The sequence below is a fragment of the Sus scrofa genome, chromosome X (assembly GCF_054392235.1).
Source record: "Sus scrofa isolate SSC_HxYL_T2T_F1_AM1 chromosome X, Sscrofa_HxYL_maternal_Yorkshire_Landrace_v2.0, whole genome shotgun sequence".
NCBI lineage: Eukaryota > Metazoa > Chordata > Mammalia > Artiodactyla > Suidae > Sus > Sus scrofa.
The window spans coordinates 48,064,908-48,090,312 of NC_139401.1; the positions used below are offsets into that span (position 1 = coordinate 48,064,908).

At 41.9% G+C, this 25,405-nt stretch overlaps 1 protein-coding gene across 28 annotated transcripts in view; it reads right to left on the reverse strand.

Annotated features, from left to right (window-relative positions):
* SHROOM4 (shroom family member 4) overlaps positions 1-25,405 on the reverse strand; it is a 249,635-nt gene that overhangs the window by 138,765 nt on the left and 85,465 nt on the right. For 25 of the 28 annotated variants that reach the window (XR_014835389.1, XR_014835388.1, XR_014835386.1 and 22 more), the window contains one exon: positions 6,375-6,526. Coding sequence is in view for 10 of the 28 variants with exons in the window: in XM_085007915.1 (XP_084864041.1) it covers positions 6,375-6,526 (152 nt within the window). In the remaining 18 variants the exon portion in view is untranslated. Of the gene's footprint in view, positions 1-6,374; positions 6,527-7,041; positions 7,163-25,405 lie in introns of all 28 variants that reach the window. The other 3 variants (XR_014835392.1, XM_085007914.1, XM_021080600.2) reach the window with 1 other exon arrangement.

The following is a 25,405-nucleotide window of genomic DNA, read 5'->3' on the forward strand; positions in this document are numbered from 1 at the left end:
CAGACTCTAGCATAAGTTAGACATTCAATAACTATTTGTTCACGAAAAGGTTGGCAAGGTCCAGCTCAAGCGACTGAGCTGCTGATATAGAAGGATTTATCTCTAAAGTTAAGATCACAGATCCATAAGACTAAAGTTTGTGATCCTCTACAAGGACAATGAAATCTTTCTGAATGACTGCAAGATTATTGAGGTAAAGAAGAGGATGGTGAAGCAGATACCGAAGCATAAAATGGAATGGGAGAAGGATGTGGAGACTGATAGATGACATGGGTGCAGATAGGAAAATGATAAAGCATATTTGCTTGAATTTCAAAAGGGATTTTTTTTTTTTTTGCAGGAGGGTGGAGGAATAATGGCTTGGAAGTTGTCTGTGGAGAGCATGTCTAAACCAGAGCATATGTATATACTATCCATTAAATTGTTTCTAGCTTTTTAATTTTATCATTACATCAGTGCCCTGGGACTTTACCCACATGATCAAAAATAACATCTACACATTTTCTCTTTCTGTTCAGTCTTGTAATTTCCACCATATACATCCTCTTTCTTTCATACATATTTCCTAGGATTGTTCCTAAGAATTGTATGTGTTCAGTTGCTATTGTGAATGAGATATAGTTTTCCTTATAGCTCCTAATTGGTTCTTATGATCTAGTGTTAATTTTAAATAAAATTTGTGCTTCTTTGACTTATTCTTTGAACTGGTTGTGACACCTTACAATTTCCTCATTAATGTTAAATAGAATCTTGAACGTATGTTGATTTTATATTTCTATGAAAGTTAAGATTTTATTTTCTTTTAACATTTGCCATGAATTGCTATTGTCCAACATTATTCAAGTGAATTTGACAGAATTTCATTGATAGATTTTGCATCTAAATTCACAAATTGGAGAGAATATTCTTTTTTTCCTTTTTATGACCCCAACCGCCACATGTGGAAGTTCCTGGGTTAGGGGTTGAATGGGAGCCGCAGGGTTGCCTATGCCACAGCTATAGCAATACTAGGTCCAAGCTGCATCCACGAACTACACTACAGCTTGTGGCAACACCAGGTCCTGAACCCACTGATCAAGGCCAGGGAAAGAACGCACATCCTCAAAGAGACAAGGTGAGGTTCTTAACCCACTGAGCCACAACAGGAACTCCTATTTTTTTTTTTTTTTAATGTGGCATATGGAAGTTCCCAGGTCTCCCGGGTCAGGGATTGAACCTGAGCCATAGCTGGGGATTGAACCGGTGCCACCACAGAGACAATCTGGCACATTAATCCACTGTCACAGCAGGAACTCCAGACAGAATATTTTTTGGGGGGTGGTTTGTCAGGTGTCAGTATCAGAAGGATGCTACCTTCAAAAACGATGTGAATAACTCTTATGATTTTCAACTATATAACATTGTTATAGAATTGCATTTGGCTAATCCTAGGATATTTAAAGGAACTTACTGATAAATACAATACATCTGGTCTTAAATATTTTTGGAAGTTTCTCTTTGATAATTGTTTTTAATGTTTCTACAACTACAGATCAATTTAGTTTTCAAATTCTCAATAATTCTTGGCATTTAACATTTTATTAGATATTTTAAATTTCTCTGAGATTTTCAAATTTATTCAGGTATGATTTTGTAGTATTCTATAATTTAAGAAGCTTTTGTTGTTCTATTTCATTTATCATTTAAATTTTATTTATAATTCATCTTTGTTTTCTTGATTAAATTTGCTAGCGGCTTATCTATTTCATTCATCCCCTCATTAAAAAATCCCCACCCCTTGGCTTCATATTATATTGGATTCTTAGTCACATAATTTCATTCTTCATTTTAATAATGAACTATTTAAAATTACAAATTTATTTCTGAATATTGCTCTCAAAGATTTGATAAGTTGTGATCTCATTTTTGTTATTTTTTTATTAGTCTGACAGTGTTTCTTTGAGCTAATACTTGCATACAAATGTGTTCTGAAATATTCATGCAGTTGAAGACTTTTATTTGTTTAAATTTGTTTTTAAGTTTATAAAAGTTTTTCATTATCATCAGAGAACAAGGCAAGTGTGATTTCTGCTTTCAAGAGTTTGCAAAGGTTTTCTTTGTGGCATATCATATGGTCATTTTTAAAATGTTAGTAGAGGGAGTTCCCGTCGTGGCACAGTGGAAACGAATCCGAATGGTATCCATGAGGATGCGGGTTTGATCCCTGGCCTCGCTCAGTGTGTTGGGGATCCGGTGTTGCCATGAGCTGTGGTATGGGTCACAAATGCGGCTTGGATCCCATGTTGCCATGGCTGTGGCTGTGGCATAGGTCTGTGGCTGTGGCATAGGCCAGCAGCCGTGGCTTGAATTCGACCCCTGGTCTGGGAACCTCCATATGCTGTGAGTGTGGCCCTAAAAAGCAAAAAGCAAAAAAAAAAAAAAAAGTTAGTAGAAAATTTGAAGAGGTAGCATATTCACTGTCCATAAAATATAATTTTGACATTGATTAATTAGATCTTATGAATTATGGTTTTCAAACCTTTGCATCTACTTTGTTTTAGTTAAATTATGCTAACATCTCCCATATCAACTTTCTATAATTTTTCTTTTTGTATTGCATGTTTTTTCTTTATATATTTGGATACTTTTTTTTAATTTTGTGGGGTTTTTTTTTTTTTTTGCAAAATAATGATTCATGAACACAAATCCTCAATATAGTTTGTATCTTTCATCAATAGAAAATGAATGTCTTGGGACCAACATGATTGTGCAGCTATTGGTCCTTTTTTTTTTTTTTCAAATAGATAAATGACACGACCAGATGCCTGTTTGGAGAATAGAATGATTGGAAGGAGGTGAGACTAACAGATGAGAAGCCAGTGAGAAGGCTCTTGCAATGTTCTGGGTAAGAAATAACAAACAATTCAATTAGGACGAAGGCTACAGAGAGGTTTTTAGCAAGCAGAATCAAGACTTGGAATAACTTGAAGTGGGTTGAAGCAAGCGAGAGAAGCTGAGGGTAACATCTAGATTTCTGACCTAGTTGACCATTATCTAAAAAACAATGTAGGAGGTCTTCCTACATTGGCTGGATTTTCAGAATAACCCATTTCCTAAAGTTCCTTCTCTTTATATTCATCCCCAAAGACTCAAGCCCAGGCCTGAAGCTCAGTGTTGAATCTTTGTCAGTTGATTGCTTTACTTAAACCAAAGACTTTTTTTTAAGTTATAAGGTTTTCTTTATTTCTCAAAGCCTGTGCTTTGGACATTCTGGGATATCAAGGATGTTCTAAAAACAAGCAGACCACCTCCCATTATTATAGGGAACCCTTTGCACTTTCCAAAAAAGCTCAGTGGCCTTGCGAAAGACCAACAGGACAGTGAGGTCTGGGCAGTTAGGATCATGCATCTGATCTTCCTTTATGCCATCACTCTGTCCCCACTGGGGTTGTGCTATTCAAGCAAACTTGCCCTGGTTCTTTTCAGGCTTCTGTCTTTGCTTCACCCCCAAGGAAGGGTTTGAATGGCTTTCTACTTAGTATAAAACACTAGGCTATGGGTTAAGGATCCAGCATTGTCACTGCTGTGGCTCTGGTTGCTGCTGTGGTGCAGGTTTGATCCCTGGGGTCCAGGAACTTCCGCATGCCAAGGGTGTGGCCAAACAATTTTAAAAAACTCCTAGACTAAATATTAAATTTTAGGGAGATCATATGTCTTTTATGTGCTAAGAGCTCTTTCATAAATTGGAAGATTAATTTGGACTATGACAGAATAAATGCCCTATATCATCCCTAGGGTAGTCCAAAGGTGAAGGTTAAGTTTTCCACAAGAGGGCAGCATCACCTAATAAATTATGTCATTGAAAGCCTCCTCCAATAGGGGTTGAGAGAGGCTAAAAGGGTAGATAGTGTAGGTTCAGGGAGCCATAGACCTGCCACACCATGAAAGCCAAAGGGCCCTACTATCTCCAAGGCCTACTATCTCCTCAGAGACTGGTAGTGGCAGATGTCATTACAACAGGAAGAAAGAGGACATGGAGCTTACCAACCAAGGATGAGTGACACGCCTCAATGCCCTCATTCTTATGACTGGCAAGATCAGAAGCCACCAGGGATGGTATCTACACTCCTTCTAAGTGTTAGTATCTCTGTATAACCAGTATTTCACAAGAGCCTTTATTGCCTATCGGATCATTTTCACCCCTGATGGTTTCCCAGCAAATCTTGCTCTCTGAAGGATAGGTTGCAAAGCACAATACAGTGTGATGCTCTCCTTATTTAATAATGGTTGGCTACTCCAATTATGCTTCTTTTATACCTTAGGGAAAGAAATGGGACTGAAATTCATTGAGAACCCATTATGTTAAAGGCATTTTACATAAATGGCTTCACTTAATCATCACCATAAAGCCACTATCTAGGAACTATTTCCCATGTGACAGAACTAGGAAGTAGCATACATGGGTGTACCTGGCTCCAAAACAAAAACTTCCAAATTCACCAAGCTTCCCCTTCAAGAAGTCTTATTTAAAACCTAAATCACGAACCATCCACAATTAAGTCCATGACAATGTGTCTACTGTATAAAGTGTTACTTAACCTGCCACCTTCTACCCAGGAACATAGGCAGGCGTGGCTTAATCTTAGGTTCCAGCAGGTAATGCAATAAATCAATGGAATCCTGTATATCTTCGCCTTTACTAACTCACTCAAAACGCTTTTCCCCTATCTCTTTCAGGATAAATCATTTGGATGTAGACTAGGAGAGCAAGAGAAAAATTTAAGGATGGCGTCTGTGTTTCTGGTTTGGTTGACAAAGGGCATGGTGGTCCCAGCCCCTGAGCTAAGGAGCTTGAGAGGAGAAGAAGATGTGTTAGGTTTTGGACACATTGTGTGTGAAATGTCTAGGAGGAAGTTGGCTCTAGGGGTCTGGTGCACAAGAGATATAGTCATCCACATGGAGATGATAATTAAAGCTTGGGGGCTGGGTGAGATTTTCCATGGTATATGGATGAAGTTAGAAAGGGTAGAAGTAGGGGAAACACCAACATTTAACGGATGGGCAGAGGAAGAACAGGTGGTAGGGGAAACTCATTTTTTAAAAAAAAGAACCGAGAGGTAGGAAATGAACAAGGAAATGAAAGCAAGAAAGGAGAGTTTCACAAAGGAAGTCATAATCCAGAGCAACAGTGTCAAATGCTCTATGTAAATCCTATATGATGAAGACTGGAAATAATCCATGGACGCTGACAATTAGGACGTAATTTATAACTTTTGACAAAGTCATTTCAGTGGACTTCTGGGGGTCAAATTCAGACTTCGGTGGGTGGAAAGCTAAATGGCAGATGAAGAAGTAGAGACAGTGAGACTGAATATGTACAAAAGGAAGAAGATGGGGCAGTAGCCAGAGGGGGAAGTATGCTTGCAGGAAGACACTGAAAGTTTTTTTGTTCTAGTAAAAATAATTCAGATGGAAAAACTTAACGCATGTGTATAGGATAAAGGTTACAAACTAACAGAAAGGGAGAAGTATGAGCTCCAGTAGTACTGAGCAAAGATGCCACAGCAAAATGATAAAGAGACCAACGGAAAGCTCCCACTAGGCAGATACTTTAGCAGCAGTAGAATGACTATGCCCAAATATGGCCTCAACTTCCTTCTGTTAATGCCACTCCACTTACCTGGAAAGCCTTTCCCCTCCTGATGGTCTGTTTGTCAAATTCTACCCACCTTAAAACTGAAATTCCACATCCTCTATGAGGACTTAACCTAACCACCTCTTTGGAAGTGCTTTCTTTCTCTTGAAATCTAACAGCAATTTCTGTCTGAACAATCAATTTGACAAATCACTCTTTGCTCGATGGAATATCCTTTGTTGCTTTCTTTAAAAAAAATGTATTGCTAATTAATTTGTCACATGTGTGTCTCTTCTCCCCTATTAGAATCTATGCTCCTCAAGGGCAGATGGTTCTCTTAGGGTTTGCTACAGCCTCCAGAGTGCCTACTATGGCTGGGAGTGGGGTCTCTTTAATTCTATGTGGTTCAGCAGTGGCAGCCTTTTGTGAAGGAGGAGGCAGAAAAACGCTGGGATATATAGGCCCTTGTTGTGTATTGAGTCATTCAGTTCTCTCAAAGCAAATAAAGAGACTGGGTCTTGCAGAGGTAAAATAAATTTATCCAAGATGACATGGGTGGTATGTGGTAGTGCCAGTATTTGAACCAAAGACCCTTTCTCTTATGCTATTCTGTTTCAATTGTGTCTGCAAAATTCTGTTCACATGCGACACCTCTTTCCTTGATGATATTGACAGAGTCATGACTCCATTGAGGCTTTACTACCAATCAAGTGGTTTCAGCGGCCCCTGCACCTTTAGAGCAAATTTCCCTGAACCTTACCTCCTGACAATCAGCTTGAGGATCCGGAAGGAGCCTTTGATGAGGATGAGGGCCTCTTGGCGAGAGCCATACAATGGAGTGCCATTGATATTCACCAGCTCATCACCGGTCCTCATCTTCTGGGACAAGGCTGCCTTGCCTCCATCTTCGATCTGTGTTGGAGAGAACAAAACAGAAAGCAGGTGGTGAGGCGACTCCTTCCCCCACATTCTACTTCCTGGCTCCTCTCAACCTCTGAACCCCGGGTAGTCCTGGAGGGTGTGGGGGTGGCTCCCAGATGTTCCAGGGAGCAGCTAAGCTAATCACAGGCCATTATCTACTGAAAGCAAAGCTTGGGCAAGCCATTGAGGAAGAAGGCAATAGCCCCATTGGGGGAGTCGAGCACTTCTATATAAGAAAATGATGCTCAGAAGGAACCACACGGTGTAGGCTAAAGTAGCAGTATGGACTAGCAAACTGCACACAAATTAGAGCCAGAAGAGCGAGGCTCCAGCAAAATAACCTTTGGCAAGTCCTTTTCTTTCTTTGGGCAGGCTTTGAAGTCGGACAAAATTGAGCGTGAATCTTGGCTCTAGTACTTCCCAGCTGTGCGACCACTAGCAAGTTACCTAATATCTCCGTGTCTCAATGGCCTCGTTTGTGAAATATAGACAACAAGTGTACCTACCCACAGGGTTGTAAGTGTATGAAGTGTCTGGGAGCATAAGTCCTCAATAAATGTGAGCTCTGATTATCATAGCAAGCAGCTTGACTCTGAAGACCTTGAAGGTGGCTTCCAGCTCAACATTCTGTGTGGAATTGCAAATCCAAAAAATTACAAAGTAATTGACAATTTATCATATCTTTTCCACAAGTGCCTAGCACAGTGCTTCCAGTGTCTGGCACAGAGTGGGAACCAACCAAAAGCTGGTGGTGTTCACTGTTCCACCAGAGCCTATAGAATTTCCTCTGGCCAAGGGCAATCTTGGCAGGAATGCAGTCAGGCTGGCGGCAAGGTGCGGGGGTGGGGTGGGGGGGTGGGGACTGAAAGAAAAAGTAGAAATAATAGCCACTGGGTTAGGCAAAAGGAAAGCAAAGCAGAATGTCTGCCAAGTTTCCTTGCTTATGGTTACTTTTGCATGTAACATTTTTTCTATCACAAGGGTGAGTTCTACCTATTGGAATATCAACTCCATCCATGGTGGTAGGAGTCATCTCATCCATCCATTAATTTATTACTCAAATTTTTAGTTAATTTCTAGTATGGAACAGACAACATGCTAAGTGCTAGAGATACAGAAAAGCACAAAGCATACATAGCCCCCAGCTTCAGGGGTAGGTTATGATCTAAAGTTCCTAGGTCCACGGATGGTCAGGTGAAAAAAGGTCCAACCCACTAACGGAATCAGGAAGAGATGTTTGTTTGATTCTTTGTTTCTCCCAGGGGCAAAAGAGTTGAGCATGATTAAACCATGCAATCCTTAGGGAAAGTCATATTCTAAATAGGACAAAGTCTGGTCTCTGCTGCAGGTGTTTCTACATTTACTTCTACTCTTGTTCCAACCTTTCTTTCAGTCTTTTATAGCATCCCTCCAATCTATACCGCACCGTGCAAGTTAGAATATTGCTGAGCTTTAGGTTGGCCAGCTCATGTGCAATTTGGCAGATGAGACCTCCTGAGTGCAGAGAAAAATGTTAATTCAGGATTTTAAAAATCCCATCAAATAAATTGAAATTCTGAGTTGAATCACAGACTGTTATTAAATTTATTGCTGCTAACCCAACAGTTTTTTTAATTAACCTTTGTCTGACAAATCACAGGTTAGCCAAGTGACATTGAATAAATATACCTTTGTTCCAGTACCTGGGCCACCACTCAAGACAAAACAAGCCAATATTGGTAAATGGGGAACAATTCTACGCAAATTAATTAGGATCACACTCTTATTTCCATTGTCATTATCATTATTACTTCACAGTCACTGCTGCCAAAAAAAGAAAAAAAAAAAGAAAAAGAAGAAGCAAAGTGCTGTACTTGAATTTCAGAAGTTCTATTTGAATGACTCATTCCTTTGGCATCCATGGAAGGCCCTCAGCATCAGGCAGGACTTTCAACAGGCATCAGCCATTTGAAAGGGCTTCCTTAGGCTAACAACCACAAACAGGAGTCTAACTAATGAATGCTAATAGATTTTTCCTGTTGATGTACATTAGTCTTAATTCACTCTACCCATTTTTTTAAATGCATATAACTCAATTATCCATATTACTGTTAACCATAGCAAGTCCTTCCTTCAATATGTATTGATATTACGTGCCACCTTGGGTTAATTAAGCACTTTGTTACATCAACAAGATCTGTTTATTTTAGGCCGGAAAATGAAAGGGGGGAACCTTTTAAACTAAAATGCTTAATTATTGCTGCAGCAAAAGCTCAGGCATTTCGCATTGCCTGCTGCCACTTTGGCTGCTACTATCCAAAGCTTTGCAGGGACTCTTTCTTGGACTATAGCCTCAAGCTAGTGGTCCATGCCCCTTTTTTTCTGTTCCATGCCTTTTCTCAGTCAGCAGCAGCATCTCATTCAGAACATAATAACTCCATTTTAGCACAAGTGTGAGGATTCAGATTTGCAAACAACAAACCAGCAAATGATGGGCACCCAGCACAATCCCAAAGTGCAGACAGGTCCAGATCAGGAAATGCAACTCCATTTGGTTTAAGAGCCCTTGACTATACCCCAAACTAGCTCTTTTCCAGGGCCAGGGTGTTTTTTGAACTCCGTAACAGATTCCTTCTTACTCCTCCTGTTTTGATTCTTTCAAAAAGTATTGCTCACTGGTCTTTCTCCTCCCCCTTCCACCTCTAAATTCCTGGGATCCAGCATGTCTTCCATTTATTGTTTGGCATCCCGACAGCCAGTTCTGCAGGTCAATGGCCCAACCACATATTTGTTTATACAGAAGATAAAGCAGCTGTTCATGTTTCTAGCGAAGAAAAGGAATGAAAAGAAAGAGGAAGGGAAGGGAAGAAGGAAAAAAATATGTATATATATATATATTTTTTTTTTTCTTCTGTAAAAGATTTTGTTTTTCCCTTCCCACTGTGCCACTTATAACTCTGGCTGGGGCTCAGGAGAGGTGTGAATCAACAAACATCTTGAGAATAACATGTCCTGCTTGAAGGAGCTGTATAGCATCATTTGATGCTGTCCATTCAGTAAGGCTGGTCAACTTTCCAGCTCTTCCTGAATCAGCCCTTCAGGGTGGCTTTCCTGTTTCATTTGAAGTGTTATGAATTCTCAGATTGGACCCAGACGCATTGGAATGTCAGTGTAAACACACATCACAAAGCTCAATGTAAACGATGGTTAACTTACTTGTCATTTCAGATTATCCAAGTGATCGCTGGGCTAGCAGTGAGTGGCCCAAGTAATTGAAAATGGAGTGCATAAAGGTCATGTAGCCAAAAGCCAGCTGGTGTCTGGAAAGTTGGAAAGAACTGATTGACCTTGGACAAGTCCCTTTTCTTTCTTTTGGCCCCTTTCACCCTTACTGGTAAAACATGGGTGTGGGGAGGTCTGACTAAATGATCTCAGAGGGCCGGTGGAGCTCTGACATTCAGTGACTTGTGATCAGTTAGCAAAGTCATGCATTATCCTTCTGCTGACACAGATAATCCCACTGTGCTTTGCCTTCACCCATGTTTCACTCCTTCAAAACTGACTAATCAACATCCATCTCTCATTTCCCTGTGGTCTTCAGCCATTGTTTCAGAGTGGTCCATCAAGGATGAAACACTTTTAAAAGCACAGTTGGGACACTGAGAGAAAGAAATTCCTGAAGCCCCATTTTGTGCTAATGAGCTGATGAACTGGAAATTTTTGATGGATCTTCAATGAAGCGTGAAGTGCTCTAATAACTGTCAACAAAGTGACAAGTTGGCCACTTGAGAGTAAAGGCAAAGAAATCATGGACTTAACAGCACTTACTGATTTTCTACTAGCTTTTATACAAAATAAAAGATACTAGCAAATACTTGCTTGGGTCATTTGACTAAACTAGGAAATATGAGAAAGTGAAAGAAAGAAAAGTTAAACCAGGTTTATCTTGGGGAAAAAAAATGCATCAGCAGGAGAAATATCATCTGCAACAATAACCAATAAGTATTTAATGCTTATTACAATAGTGTGAGAGCAGTATTAAAAGTCAGTGGCATCATTGTGAATATCTCTGCTTGCTACAAGAAATTTATTGGAAAAATTAGGCATTGACCAAAACTTTGTTAGCCAGTTCTAGAAGCTTCTGGCCAAATGACACCATCTGTGGAGTTCTGCATTCACCAGTCATGTGGTTGGTTGAATCCACAGATGCAAAACCCATTGATAGGGAGGGCCAACTGTAAGACACCTGAGTTTCCATGGATTTTGGTTTCCATGAGGGTCCTAGAACCAATCATCCATGGATACCCAGTCTCCTACCTCCACCAGCTTGTCTATAGTCTAGGAAGGCAAACAACACAGTTAATTGTTAGAGTTGATTTTGGGAGGGGGACTACCTACACGGAAAACGTCCACCCAGAATATAGTGGTTATATTGCTTTAAAAAATAAGACTGTCCTCTGAATGTGTTTATATCACTCTTTGAAAGATTTTCAAAGTTTTTAGTAACGCTCCAGAAACCAATTCAGCAATTTGGTCTTTTCTGGGGAATCAATAGAGAGAAAATGTAGAGATGGAGATAAGCTGGCTTTGAGAAGTTTAACTATTAGGAAGCAGGATCATCAAATAATAAAGTCTGTGCTTATTCTGAAACTTAATTTGACTTGAGCAGGACCACAAGTTGGGTCCTGTATGTTTCTGATCTGTTCTCTCTCTCTCTCTCTCTCTCGGTATCCTTTAGAATCTGGTCACACTAGGAGAAATTATCAGAGTGACCTGGAAAGGAGAGACACAGGCTTACAAACCTCTGCAATCTCTTTGCTTTCAACAATCTGATCCCAGGTTGCAGATATAAGTTGTCCTAAGTTGTTTCTCTTAGCAACTCTCTCCCTTCAAAATCCCTCTCAAATTCCGAAGTTGTCTTGATTTGAAAAACGAGAAACTGCTTTTCCTAATTTCATCTTCCCTACCTTACCCCAGCTCTCCCAAAGGCAAAACAGAAAACAAAAACCTCTCAAATAAATGAGAATTCAGAAACATCGACCAATTAAAAAGACGTAAGTAGGCGTAATTCTAAGTAGTGATTCCAGTGTGGAGCTAGATTGAGGCGGCGGACACCAAAGAAGAAGATATTCTTTCCCTTACCAGCTAAGGAGGAGATACCCAGATATTACAAGAGGCTGCCCCAGAGGGTGAAGTTCTGTGGATCAGGTCCATCGGCTCCCCCAACCTTGGACCAAGGAAATGATACTGTGCCCCACAGTGGATCTATGCTTACAGGCAGTACCTTCCTCCCCAGCTGCTTAATTACCATCTAATTTTACTAATCCTCACAACAAAAGCCCTCTAAGCTCCAAATCATTAGATTTCCCTGGGGATTATCCCAAGTCAAATGCTAAGTATCTTTGCCAAAAAGTCATTCAGTCCAGAGCCAAGCTCAGCTCTAGGAATTTGGTGATAAGGAAAGGGCTAAGGAGTCAAGAGCACTGTACCCCACATCAGTGACCAAACTGAGTTTGTCTTTACTTGTACCAAGTCAGGTCAGTCCTGCTATCTCCGGAAGTCAGGTAAGGGGCAGGGGGAGATAAAAATTACTGCACAAGAGCAAATTCAGAGTTTCTTATATTGTCAGGAAATATGCTCATTGGGGGCCTATTCACACTTTGTCAACTCTAGCCATTTGTTTATACCGAAGTCTTTGGTTGAGATTTATGTTATTAGTGTTTGTCAAAAATGTTATTTAGCCTTTGGTGGTTTAGAACAGTAATCCCCAGGGTGGGTTTACATATCCCACACTATGCACAAAGTTATCCACTAGAAAGGGAGATAATGGAACTTCTGTTTATATTTATGTTAATCTATTTTTTTTTTTGTCTTTTCTAGGGCTGCACCCATGGCACATGGAGGTTCCCAGGCTAGGGGTCCAATCAGAGCTGTGGCCACCGGCCTATGCCACAGCCACGGCAACTCAGGATCTGAGCCGTGTCTTTGACCTATACCTCAGCTCATGGCAACGCTGGATCCTCAACTCACTGAGCGAGGCCAGGGATCAAACCTGCAACCTCATGGTTCCTAGTCGGATTTGTTAACCACTGAACCACGATGGGAACTCCTAATTTTTTTTTAAACCAGGCCTTATTAGTGTTTAATACTGGTGGTGGTAGATTATATCATACATAAATTAAATTATGTACATTGTGGGCATATGCACATTTTTACCGATGTAAATTTTTGTTTTTTGCTTTTTTAAGGGCCACACCCGTGGCATATGGGAGTTCCCAGGCTAGGGATCAAATCAGAGCTATAGCTGCCGGCCTTCACCATAGCCACAGCAACTAGGAATCTGAGCCGCATCTGTGACCTACCCCACAGCTCACTGCAATGCCAGATCCTGAACCCACTGAGCGAGGCCAGGGATCGAACCCGCAGCCTCATGGTTACTAGTTGGATTTGTTTCCACTGTGCCACAATGGGAACTCCACTGATGTAAATTTTTACTAAAAAATGTTAGGCCAGATCATAGACTTTTTAAACAAGAGGGCTAAAACCGTAAAGTTTTAGGGGAAAACATAGGAAAATATCTTTGTGACCTTGAGGTGGGCAAAGTTTTTTTGAGCAGGATACAAAAAGCAATAACCATAGAAGATATAGTGCTATACTGGAGATTGTCAAAATTAAAAAAATATGTTCATTTAAAATGTCACTAAAGGAGTTCCCGTCATGGTGCAGCTGAAACTAATCCGACTAGGAACCATGAGGTTGTAGATTCGATCCCTGGCCTTGCTCAGTGGGTTAAGGATCTGGCATTACCATGAGCTGTGGTGTAGGTCACAGATGCGGCTCCAATCTGGCATTGCTGTGACTGTGGCTGTGGCCAGCAGCTGTAGCTCTGGTTAGAAGCCTGGGAACCTCCATATGCCATGGGTGTGGCCCTAAAAAAGCAAAAAAACAAAAAACAAAAAACAAAAAAAAGTCACTAAGAAAGTGAAAAGACGGACTGGAAACATATTCATAATATGTATATCTAACTTATACTCAGAATATAAAAAGATTTAAACAGGGACTTCACTAAAAAAGTTATGTATAGCAAATTGAACTCCACATTGCTGGTGGGAGTGTAAAATTGTACAACCAGTTTGGAAACCTGTACACCTAACGTAGGACCTGGAAATTGCACACTTAGGGGTATGCAAAATAAAGCAGTGCATGTATCCACACACACACACACACACAAGACTTGATTGTTCATAGCAGCTTTATTCACAATAGACAAAAATTAGGAATAACCCATTGAGACATATCTATACACTAAATAGAAAACTACATAGCAATAAAAAGAACGAACTAATGATAGATGCAACAAAACTGGATGACTATCAAAAATATTACACTGAGGGAGTTCCTGCTGTGGTGCAGTGGGTTAAGGATTTGGCCTTGTCTCTGTGGCAACAGGGTTTCAATCCCAGGCCCATGGCAATGGGTTAAGGATCCAGCGTTGCTGCAGCTGTGGTGTAGGTCCCAGTTGCAGCTCAGATTCAATCCCTGGCCCAGGAACTTCCATATGCCACGGGTGCAGACAAAAAAAAAAAAAAAAAATTACATTGAGTGAAAGAGACCAGGCTAGAACAATACATACTGTATGATTCCACTTTATTTAAAGGACAAGAACAGACAAAACCAATCTATGGTAATAAAATTCACAATAGTAGTTTAACTCTGAGAAGGTGTACTGACTGCGAAAGCACATGAGTGTAACTTTCAGGAGTTGCTGGAAATGTTTTACACACTGATCTGGGGGCCGATAAAATGGAAATATACACATCTAAAAATTCATTGAGGAGTTCCCGTCGTGGTGCAGTGGTTAACGAATCTGACTAGGAACCATGAGGTTGCAGGTTCGATCCCTGGCCTTGCTCAGTAGGTTAAGGATCCGGCCTTGCCATGAGCTGTGGTGTAGGTCACAGACGCGGCTCGGATCCTGCATTGCTGTGGCTGTAGTGTAGGCCGGCGGCTACAGCTCCGATTCGACCCCTAGCCTGGGAACCTCCATATGCCACGGGAGCGGCCCAAGAAATGGCAAAAAGACTAAATAAATAAATAATTCTTTGAGACAGGTGCATTTTACTAGGTATATGTTATTCCTTAATTTTAAAAAAGAATTAAAAAATTAAAAACTACACTATATAGATTATATTTTTGAGGTGGGGCCCAAGGATTAGGCACTATTTTCACATATTCATAGCTTTAATCAAGGCAAAACATTTCACTTAAAGGTTAAGCCTCTACAATAGGGCTGTCATTTATGAATTTGCCCATTGTTCCTCCAGGCTTTGAGACTGTATGCATCTGTTCCACCCTCCCCCCTTCCAATAAAGCACATGATTTCAGTAGGAAATGAAAATGCAGACAAACACTTCATTTTCCTTACCTGCCAACTGGTAAAGATGAAAAGCGTTTTTCTTAATCACCATCCAATTTCTATCTTGATGTGTTATAGAACCAGAATCAATCCCTTCTCTAATCTTGGAGCCATCTGCTTCTGTTCCTCCTGTTTATCCCAGGTACGTCACTTTGTCATGGTCCCCAGGATCCCTGCTACCCACTCTGAGAAGCAGAACTTTAGGTCAGGCCATGGTCACACAGGCAACTCTCTCTTCTCCAGGCATCATCACTGCCTCCTACTGGATCACCTATGCTTCTTAGCTGTCTAATAAGCTCTGCATTTCAGTGGTAAACAAGGGAGCAGAGAAACTTGCAAAGCTGCTGTGGTAGAGGGCGTTCCAGGGGGACTGAGGTGGAAGGAACTTGAGGAAAGGATTTGGTAGCATGTCACTTCTAGAAGCAGTTGCCAGCAAAAGAATTCACTGTATACAGTCATGATATAAGCTCCCCTGGGTAGGGTTAAAACAGTCTCTCCTGAACCAGAAAGCCCGTGATGCCCACCCCCTGCCAGTATTAAGAGAGCATGGTGGGCAAATCCAGTGGCTGGGCTGAAAAGACCACCTAATACTAGAACACCATAAATAGGACACATTAGCCTGTTGGCATTTATGACCTATGCCCCGGTGCTTATAAGAAATGCCCAAATTAAAAATAAAAGTGGGTATTAAATTCCACCAGGCGGAAACAGAGAGGGAAACAATTCTACTTGGTTTAATACAATCTTTCTTTCTCTAGTACCAACCTATTTTGGATGTAAAAACTATTCCTCGAGTTGATCATAAGTATCTTTTTAACTTCCCAGCTGAATGTGAACGAGTGAGATACCGCCTTCCAGCTGGAGAGGATGTGATTAACTATCCGGAATCTGAACCATCCCAAAGCCAGGTTCACTCAATAACTCATCTCTGGTTCCCTGAAGCCATTTATTTATAACCCATTATGCAAAAAGCTAAAGACAGTTTCTAAAGAGTATGCATAACCAACATTAGTCATTTCTGACTGGAAAAGCACCAAAGAACTAACACCCTTCAGGGAAGGGACAAAAGGCTGCCTCTGGAAACCACTAGCCTTGCTCTACTGCCTGGAACCCACTTGTCCAGCTTCCTGGGCACCCCTGGGCTGTCTACCAGATGTGGACCAAGGGAGAGGGGAACTTGCTTTCTATTTTCCGCTGCTGGGCCCCTGTATTCTGCCCAGACCCCCTCCCCGCAGCAGTGACTTGAATCTTTGGTATTTACTTAGCCCTCTGAACAGTGTTAGATAAAGAAGGGAAAAAGAGGCATTTAATTTCCTCCCATCTTTCTGCATAACTGCCACCCAAGCCAACAACTGCCACAGAAATAACCTACCAAGGTATACACGTACGCTGCAAAGGTAATTAACAATAGCATTCTTTACTGACCCTAGGATAGATCCAATTTTAAATTAAATTGGCACACCCGCCGCTTTCACATAGTACTGCAAATCTGGGAACAAGTAAGCCCTCATACTGTTCTGTTCCAAGCTACTGTCCTGTTCACACAGTGACTGAGAAGGGACATACCATCTCTTTTCCGCTCAGCGAGATGCGTCAACTAACATAAAACACACCTGAGTTTCCACAAATGAGAAAACAGAAGGGAGAGAAAAATGTACTCAATTGTTTTTGTGTTAGTGTTGGGCAGGGACTCTTACATCAGAGCGTTTTCTCGTTGCAGTGCCAGGATTAAGTCGGAGAAGAAAATGAGAGGAAATGATGGGCATCTGAGTTCAAGGTCTGAGGACTCAATCAGGGTAAAGCAGTGCAGCCGTGCGTGCGTAAGGTGAAATTTCACCTGGTTAGGAGGCTTGCTTTCCAGGTTAAGGCTTGATGGGAGAACCAGACTTTCACCTCCTGTCCCTGCTCCCTCCTCCACCTCTCTGATCTTAAACACAAGGGCAGAGTCCTGCCCCTCTCCTCATAGTGGTTGACCCCTTCTTGACAGTGGACTCTACAAACTGAGGCACTGTTCCTCATAGCCAAGGTCAATCCACACTTTCTCCAGCCCTCCCTAACCATTCCTCCTGGGCACACACTCTTCCATCCCTGCTTCTCTCTACCTCAGGCATTTGAGCTTGAATTCTCTGCTTAACACACCCCCCCATTCCCCATCAGTGCCTCTTCCTGGGTTTTTTATAGGCAAACCTCAAGCACCCCATCATTAACATCTTGCACTTAGGTTCACTAACTGAGTCAGACAGAAAGACCAAGGAATGATTTTTGCAATGTAAATAGCATCAGTTTAGAAGCCCTACACACTCTGGCCATGTCTGCTTTTTGGCTTCATTTCCTATACACACTGCAGTCATACCAAACTCTCTGTTCTTTAGGGAGGTCAAGGCCATCTCCACCTCAGGACCTTTGCACTTGCTGTTCTCTCCTTTGAGAACATTTGTTTTTAGATCTTTATGTGGCTCCTTTCATCATTTAGGCATCAGCTCACATGCTACCTCCTCAGGGAGACCTTTCCTGACCACTAACATAAACTAGATTCCTTCTTTGTTTCCCGCACCCCAAACCCCATCATTCCCCATCACATTATCTTGTTTTATTTTCATCATAGAATTTATCATTTTGCATTATTTAATTTATTCCTATATGTGTTTACTTTGGGTCAGAATACTTGCATTATATGAGAAGAGATAGTATTTTTTACAGTTCTATCACTGGATCTAGGAAAACAAATGCCTGTATTGAACACATAGTAGTTGCTCAATAAATCTTTGCTGAAATTAGAAGGGATCTCAGGCTATCACCCCACTCATTTGACTGATTCTGGACAAGTAATGTTATTTTTCACTTTTCTGATCATATAAGTGAGGTTCAGGGATGTTATGTGACTTTCTCAAGATAGAGAATCTATTAGGCTTTGGATATTTTCTTCTGCAAGGTTATAACAAAGCATTTTTGTTTTCTATGAGTACATTGCTACTCGTGATCCTTAGCTAGAAATGCAGAGCTCTGGTTAAAGAGGCACTTTAGGTTTCCAAGCCTTTTAAAGAGCATTATTATTATTATTATTATTGGCTGAAATTTTTCCAGAATAATTATCCTTTGAACTAAATATCTCCTCTTTGTGGTGAGTGCCCAGAATTGACTGCTAAACTCTTAGACCAATTCCCTTGGTGGGAGGAAAGAAGGTTTTAAGTAAACTTAGGTGCATGGCAATAATACCTTGTATCCATATATGATTATCCTTAGTTTGTAACCTTCCCAGCTTTAGGCAGTTAATTTAAAACACACACAAACCCTCACAAACAGACCATGACCACCAGGAGGTTTAACTGCTCCCAGCATCTGGGAATGCAAAGTAACATCTACTCCACCTTCCCGGGTATAGACAGTACAACAGGCCCTTTCAGTCTGCCATCCCTGAACATTTTAAGAGCAAATCCAGACGATGGGCATAAACCAGATCCTCATTTGATTTAGTGCTTAGTTAACCAGCTCCCTCAGACCCCTAAAAAGGTGTGTGTTGGAGCAGGGGACCCTCACTCATGTTTGAATGGGAGTTTGCCCTCAATCAATTTCAGGGGACTAACAGTTCTTTCCTTAAAGGCCATTTGTTCAGTGTTTAACTAAGTGTGATGTAGTGTTTATACCTTTGTGTGGTTTTTCATACAAACATATTCACAGGGCTGAAAAAAAAAATCCTTTGTGAAACCAGCTTTCCTGATGCGGGCTTTAGAAAATATGGTCACCATGATATGGCTAAAAAAAAAAAAAAAAAAAAAAAAAAAAAAGACGTTTAAATATCTGTAGTAGTAGGTGTTCAACATTAATGGATGATCAGCGATGGGGAAGTTTTGTCAGGTATGATTCAGATTACCTGTGGCTGCTGTGAATTATATGGAATTACAAAGAGTTTAATGGGTCTCTGGCAATGTGCCTTGGCTCTGCGCCAAGGCAGCTAGCTAATGCTTCAATCAAACTGCGCTCCCCACCCCCACCCCAAGACAATTTCTGTCCCTAAATCTTGCATGTATCTGTGATGAAGCCTTCAATGACACCCTCATGCAAATGCCAACATCTTCCCTTATTTTTTTTTTTTCCCTCTGTCGCTCTTCCTTCTTTATGGCTGGGTATCTTACTGCTCCTGGTAGCTTTGCTGCGACAAACTGCCTGGCTAGGGTTTGTGAAGAGGAGAGCTTTTAAGCTTTTATTAATAAGACGGAGTCTTGGAGTTCCCGTTGTGGTGCAGCGTAAATGAATCCCACTAGCATCCATGAGGATGCGCGTTTGATCCCTGGCCTCGCTCAGTGGGCTGGGGATCCAGCATTGCTGTGAGCTGTGGTGTAGGTCGCAGAGGCGCCTCGACCCCATGTGCCTGTGGCTGTGGTGTAGGCCGGCGGATGTAGCTGCAATTCTACCCCTAGCCTGGGAACTTCCATATGCCACGGGTGCGGCCCTGAAAAATAAAAAATAAAAAAAAATCAAAATCAAACCTAAAAAATAAAAATGAGGAGCCTAAGTGAGATGAGAACAGGACAAAATAGCAGTTGGCCCCATGCTTTTCCTCTGCAGTACCATCAGCTGGATCTATCTCATCCTGAGCAGCAGAGGCCCTGAACCCAACCCGCAGCACCTATGGCAGGTATCCCCCCCAAACACCACACGCATCCTGTTGAGCGGCAAGTTATCTCTTCTCTTTAGGAACCCAACTGGCCCTGAGGCTGGGATTCTGCCACAGATTTCTGGCAACACTTTCACAGAGTTGGTGCAGTGGACAAAGGCCAAGTGCACAAACAAAGGCCAGACAAGTCCTCCGCAAACTTGCAAAAAAAAAAAAAGCCAGGTCCAACTCTAAGGTGCAATCATCCCATAGACAACAGCAAACATTCTGGGTCCCATCTCTCTCACCAATCCTTCTTCATCCTTGTGCCCACCCAGCCTCTCCTGAACCTCCCGTGTGGAGCTTGAGCCCTAGCACCCCTGCTAATGCGATTCCTAGACCCTTTGCCCAACTGATTCACATTTACTGGCCACACTAAGGAGAAAGCTTATTTTAAGAGACTAGCTGCCATCGAACCAGCAGGAGGGAAGGGCAGAAACCACAGGATTCCTACTCTGCGCTGATTGCCACTAACTCATTTCAGCTGCTAAGGGGAGGCCCTGTTGGGGGAGCTGAGAGAGGAAATGGGTTCCATGTACAGTCCACTTTAAATTGTTCACAATTGCGTGCTCGAAAATAGTCTCTACTAAACATTTAGCACGCCCATTAGCACAAGTCATAAAGCTTTAGGGTTTGCTGCACTGTTGGCCCAAACGGCCCAAGCTGCTTCCCCATGGCAAAGATGATTAAACGGTTGGCAAGTCAGATACATGCAGGAAGGATAAAGGAGCTCCAAGGATGGTTAAACCTAGGCCCAGGAAGGATGGTTTAATTTGACTTTGAAGCGCATAAAGAATGTAGAGGGTGAGGACCAGCTGTTCTCAATTTTGAATGAAAGCAGAACAAGGAAAAAGAAACTGAAATCGCAAGGAAAGGGACTGATGTGAGCAAGGAGGAAGAACTTCCTGCCAGAGAAAGTAGGTAAATATTAGACCGAGTGGTCGGTCAATGAAGGATGTGGAATTTCCTTCTTTGGAGTGGCTCTTCTGTCTGGGCTATTTCTGTGTGGTCCTTCCAGAGGGAGGGGGAAGGAGGAAAGAGAGGCAGCCAGAGGTCCAATTCAGTCCCTCTCAGCCCTCGGAATCTTGTATTTGTAATATTCAAGGATCTGTAACAGGAATCACTGAGAGAGGCTTAAAAAACAAAAACCAAAAACCAAAAAACAAAAACAAAGGAACAACAAGCAGCTTGTTGCTGATCTCCAAGGTTTAGATTTACCCGGACTCTTTAGCCCTTTCTATGAGTCAAGCTTTATGCCCCAGCCCCCACAATCTCAAGAAAGAAAGGGAATACTTGCTTTTGGCTCCCGAGGGCCCCAAAGCCATGCATATGGGAACAATATTTTCTGAACCCCCAACGCGGGACATGATCTGACAATTATATTTATGGGAACAAGAGGATAGAATATGTGAAATCAGAGCTGTCCTAGGAAATCTGGGACGTATGATCCCTGTAGCCACATAGTATCTCTTTCTGAGGGTCCCGACACAGGAGGGAGTGAAAACTGTGCCATGTGGTTTGAGGCCTGGGTTCTTTCCTTGTCTGCACCAAGATCAGTTAGGACTGCAAGAAAGCCAGGTTCATCATAAGCCCAGTACAAACAAATTCCTGCTGTGCAGGTTGGAGAAAGAGGAAGTATGTATGAACTCTCTAGTATCCACCCCCGACTCCAAAACTCGCTCAACTATAAATCAGGTTATAGAGGGGAAGAAATGCAGTCTTGCACAAGAAATCCCATTCATTCATTCATTCATTCCTTCAAGCAGTGGTTCTCAACGTTTGGCCCCTGAACCAGCAGAAGCAGAGTCCTCCTGGGAGCTCCTTAGAAACACAAACCCACCCTAGGTATACTGAATTACAGACTCTGAGGGGAGACCCCAGCCATCGGTGTTTCAAGCCCTCTGAGCTATTTTGATAAATTCCAAGTTGTGAAAATCCCTGAGTCAGAAGTCCTGGTGGTGATGATCCCGTTGCCCACCAGCAACAGTGCCATTAACCAAAGGACCAGAGCCACAGACATGTTTGGTAGGCCCATCAGTATCTCTGCCAATTCAGTCTAAATGCCTTTCACAATCCTCGGATCTGGCTCTTACTACACACCGCATCACTCGAAGCTTGAGTTTCAAGGAAGTAACTTTCCTTATCTGCTCCAATAGGTCTTTTTCAAAGAGGCCAAAGGCCCTTTGGGTTTCTCATTTAGATCCTACTCAGGCACACACATTCCTTTGGGTGTTCTGTGTATATTTCAGCTCTTAGCCCTGATCTGAGTTTCAGTGAACTGACTAGAGCTTGCTTTGAGGTCCAAGCCGGGAACATTTTATCTTTAAAAGCATTATTTTTACTTTTAAACAAACACAGATGAAAGAGTCCCCGCTGAAAAGAGCAAGCCCTTATACGTTACTGACATTAAATTACAATAAAAATAAAACAAATTATTCACGATTTCACTTCAGTTTAAACTGATAAAGTTAATTGCTGTAATCAACGGGCAACCTTTCACAAATGTTTGCTTGAAAGAAGTGCTTCCAGGTGAAATCTATCAAAGTGAAGGGACCTGAGGACCAAATCTTGTTAAGTGCCACCTGGTTCTCCCCCAGAGCATTAGTCAATGGAGGAAAAGCAATCTCAACAGGGCTTCCCGGTTAGAATCTTTGACTTCTGGCTTCCAATGGAGTTGCTGGTTCAGTTGGGAAGTTGTACACCACAGTTAAAAACAACATACATGTGAACCATTTCTGTGTTGATGATAACGTTCTCTCTCTATATATTTTTCATTTTTTGGCTGCGCCCACAGCATATGGAAATTACCGGGCTAGGGACTGAATCCAAGCCATAGCTGAGATCTACACCACAGCTGCGGCAGTGCTGGATCCTTTAACGCAATGTGCCAGGCCCAGGATCGAACTCACACCTTTGGAGTAACCCAAGCCACTGCAGAGACAACACTGGATCCTTAATCCACTGCACCACGGTGGAAGCTCCGATAACATTCTATACATTGATAGGGGTTTGGGATACACAGGTGCAGGGTGTGTCGAAACTCACCCAATGGTACACTAAAGATTTGTAGATTTCATTGTATGTAAATACCACCTCAAAGGAAAAAAGAAAATTACAAATAAGCATAAATGATATGCATGCTGAAGTGTTTATAGGCACATGTACTGATGTCTTCAATTTACTTTGAAATAAACCAGAAAATAACAGGGATTGAAGGATGGCTAGAGAGAATCAATAAACGGGCAGTTATGTGACAGAACAAATACAGTAAAATGTTAATAACAGAATCTAAGTTATGTGTATATGAATGTTCATTGTAACATTCTTTCAATTTTTCTGTATGTTTGAAAAACTGTTATAAAATGTCAAACACTCGCCAACAGGCCTAACCAATGATCCTGGATATAATCATCAGAAGCACTGTTCATTAGTCTCTTCATTACATAAACAATATACATGAGCTGAGACTCTACTGTGTGCTACGTATAAGTTCAAATCCTGGCTCTGCCATTTAGCAGCAGTTTGACCTTGGGCAAGTCACTGTACCTCTCTGAAACCTGCCTTCTTATCTGTTCAATGGTGAGAATAAAACACCTTCCTCACAGGGTGGTTATTGGTGGAATTGAATTTAAATTGCTGAGCACTTGATGAGAGCTATATTAAGTAGGGAACTCAGAATAAAGCGCTTCTTATTCCTCTCCCCTGTGGGATCCACAGGGTCTCGACCTTGGCACTCCTTTTTTGTCAGCTTAACTTAACTGCTGAGCACTTTTTGTTTCTTGGAAATTGTCCACAGCTTGGGCCAGACCTTAGATTATAGTGTTTGTACAGGACTCAAATGTTTTAACCAACTCCCTTAACATCCAACCATGTTTTAGGTTTGCAAACTCTCTTTTGCAAATGAATAAATGAAGCAAAAAAAAAAAAAAAAAAAAAAAAAAAAAAAACCTAGAAAGCAACTTTTGGGGAAAGGAAAAGTAAAATTTAAGGAAGAATGGTGTTCTTTTCTTTTCTTTTTTTTTTTTTTTTGTCTTTTTGCCATTTTCTTGTACCGCTCCTACGGCATATGGAGGTTCCCAGGCTAAGGGTCGAATCAGAGCTGTAGCTGCCGGCCTACACCAGAGCCACAACGACACGGGATCCAAGGCTCGTCTGCAACCTACACCACAGCTCACGGCAATGCCAGATCCTTAACCCACTGAGCAAGGCCAGGGATGGAACCCACAACCTCATGGTTCCTAGTCAGATTCATTAGCCACTGAGCCACAATGGGAACTCCAAGAATGATGTTGAACCATGGTCTGGGGTAGTTCTGCCATGTCCACTTGAACCCAAGGTTAACAGGCTTGATCGTTACTTCACTGGCTCACCCTTTCCCACGGCTCTGGCATCTTTTCCAGCTCTGGGATGATTCCCAAGGAGCCCTACCACTTGGCGAGCATGTCCACCCCTTCTTGCTTGCCTTTTAAAAAGGTATAGTTGATTTATAATGTTGTGTCAATTTCTGCTGTACAGCAAAGTAACCCAGTCATACATTGTTTTCCTCATACTATCTTCCATCCTGGTCTATCCCAAGAGACTGGATATAGTTCCCTCTGCTATACAGTAGGACCTTATTGCTTATCCATTCTAAATGCAGTAGTTTGCATCTACCAACCCCAAACTCCCAGTCCATCCCACACCCTTGTGGTTGCTTGCCTTGTCTGTTCATTTTCTGGAAGGATTCACTCAGTATTCTTCCCCCTTAATGCAAATCCCATCCTCCACTAATGGGTGTGAGAAAAGGGAAACATTCCATTTTCAAGGCCAAGGACATGAAAGTGGTTGATTTGGATTTTGTGAATCCTCTAGTTGGGGCAATAGGGAGGCTGGCTGTGTCCCTCAGGAAACCACTGTCAAACTTTGGGTCTGGGGAAGTCACTTGAGAACTTGTGGGTAGGTACCTCAGGAGGTGGTAAAGCAAAGAGCTGGCCAAAGAGCAGAAATTTGGGCTTGAGAAGCTGTCCAGGAGGGTCCTTCAATGAGCCTTTAAACATCAGAGCCCTCTGTAGCACAGGAAACCATGCACCTAAATTGCAACAGGCTTTCTAGTGGTCAATTCCAATCAGGCTCTAATTAAGGCGTTTTAGGAGGCAGAGAGCCTTGGACAGCAACAATCACGACACAAGAAAGTGGTGACAAGTAAGGCTTTGTCACTGGGACTCAACATCTAACCCTGATATTTGGTTCAAGTATTAGATGCTATAGACTTTACATACCCTCTCCTCACAGCACTACCAGCAGGTTCAAGGAACTGAGAAGGTCAGTGTACACAGTACTTGAAAATACTCAAAGACTGCTTTATATTTAAAGAATAGTTTTGTTGTTTTTAAAATGTACATAAACCCTTTAGAAATCCAGTTTTACTTCAAGGTATGTTAAGACAACAACATAGGATAGAGGACTATAATTTATTTATTTATTTATTTATTATTATTTATTTATTTTTTGTCTTTTTGCCTTTTCTAGGGCCGCTTCTGCGGCATATGGAGATTCCCAGGCTAGGGGTTGAATCGGAGCCATAGCCACTGGCCTACGCCAGAGCCATAGCAACGCAGGATCCGAGCCGCATCTGCAACCTACACCACAGCTCACAGCAATGCCGGATCCTTCATCCACTGAGTGAGGCCAGGGATCAAACCCACAACCTCATGGTTCCTAGTCAGATTCGTTAACCACTGTGCCACGACGGGAACTCCGGGACTGTAATTTTTAATGATAGGATATATGGGCCAAATAATCCTTCCTGGCAAAGCTGATAACACATGCTCCGCCCAATTGT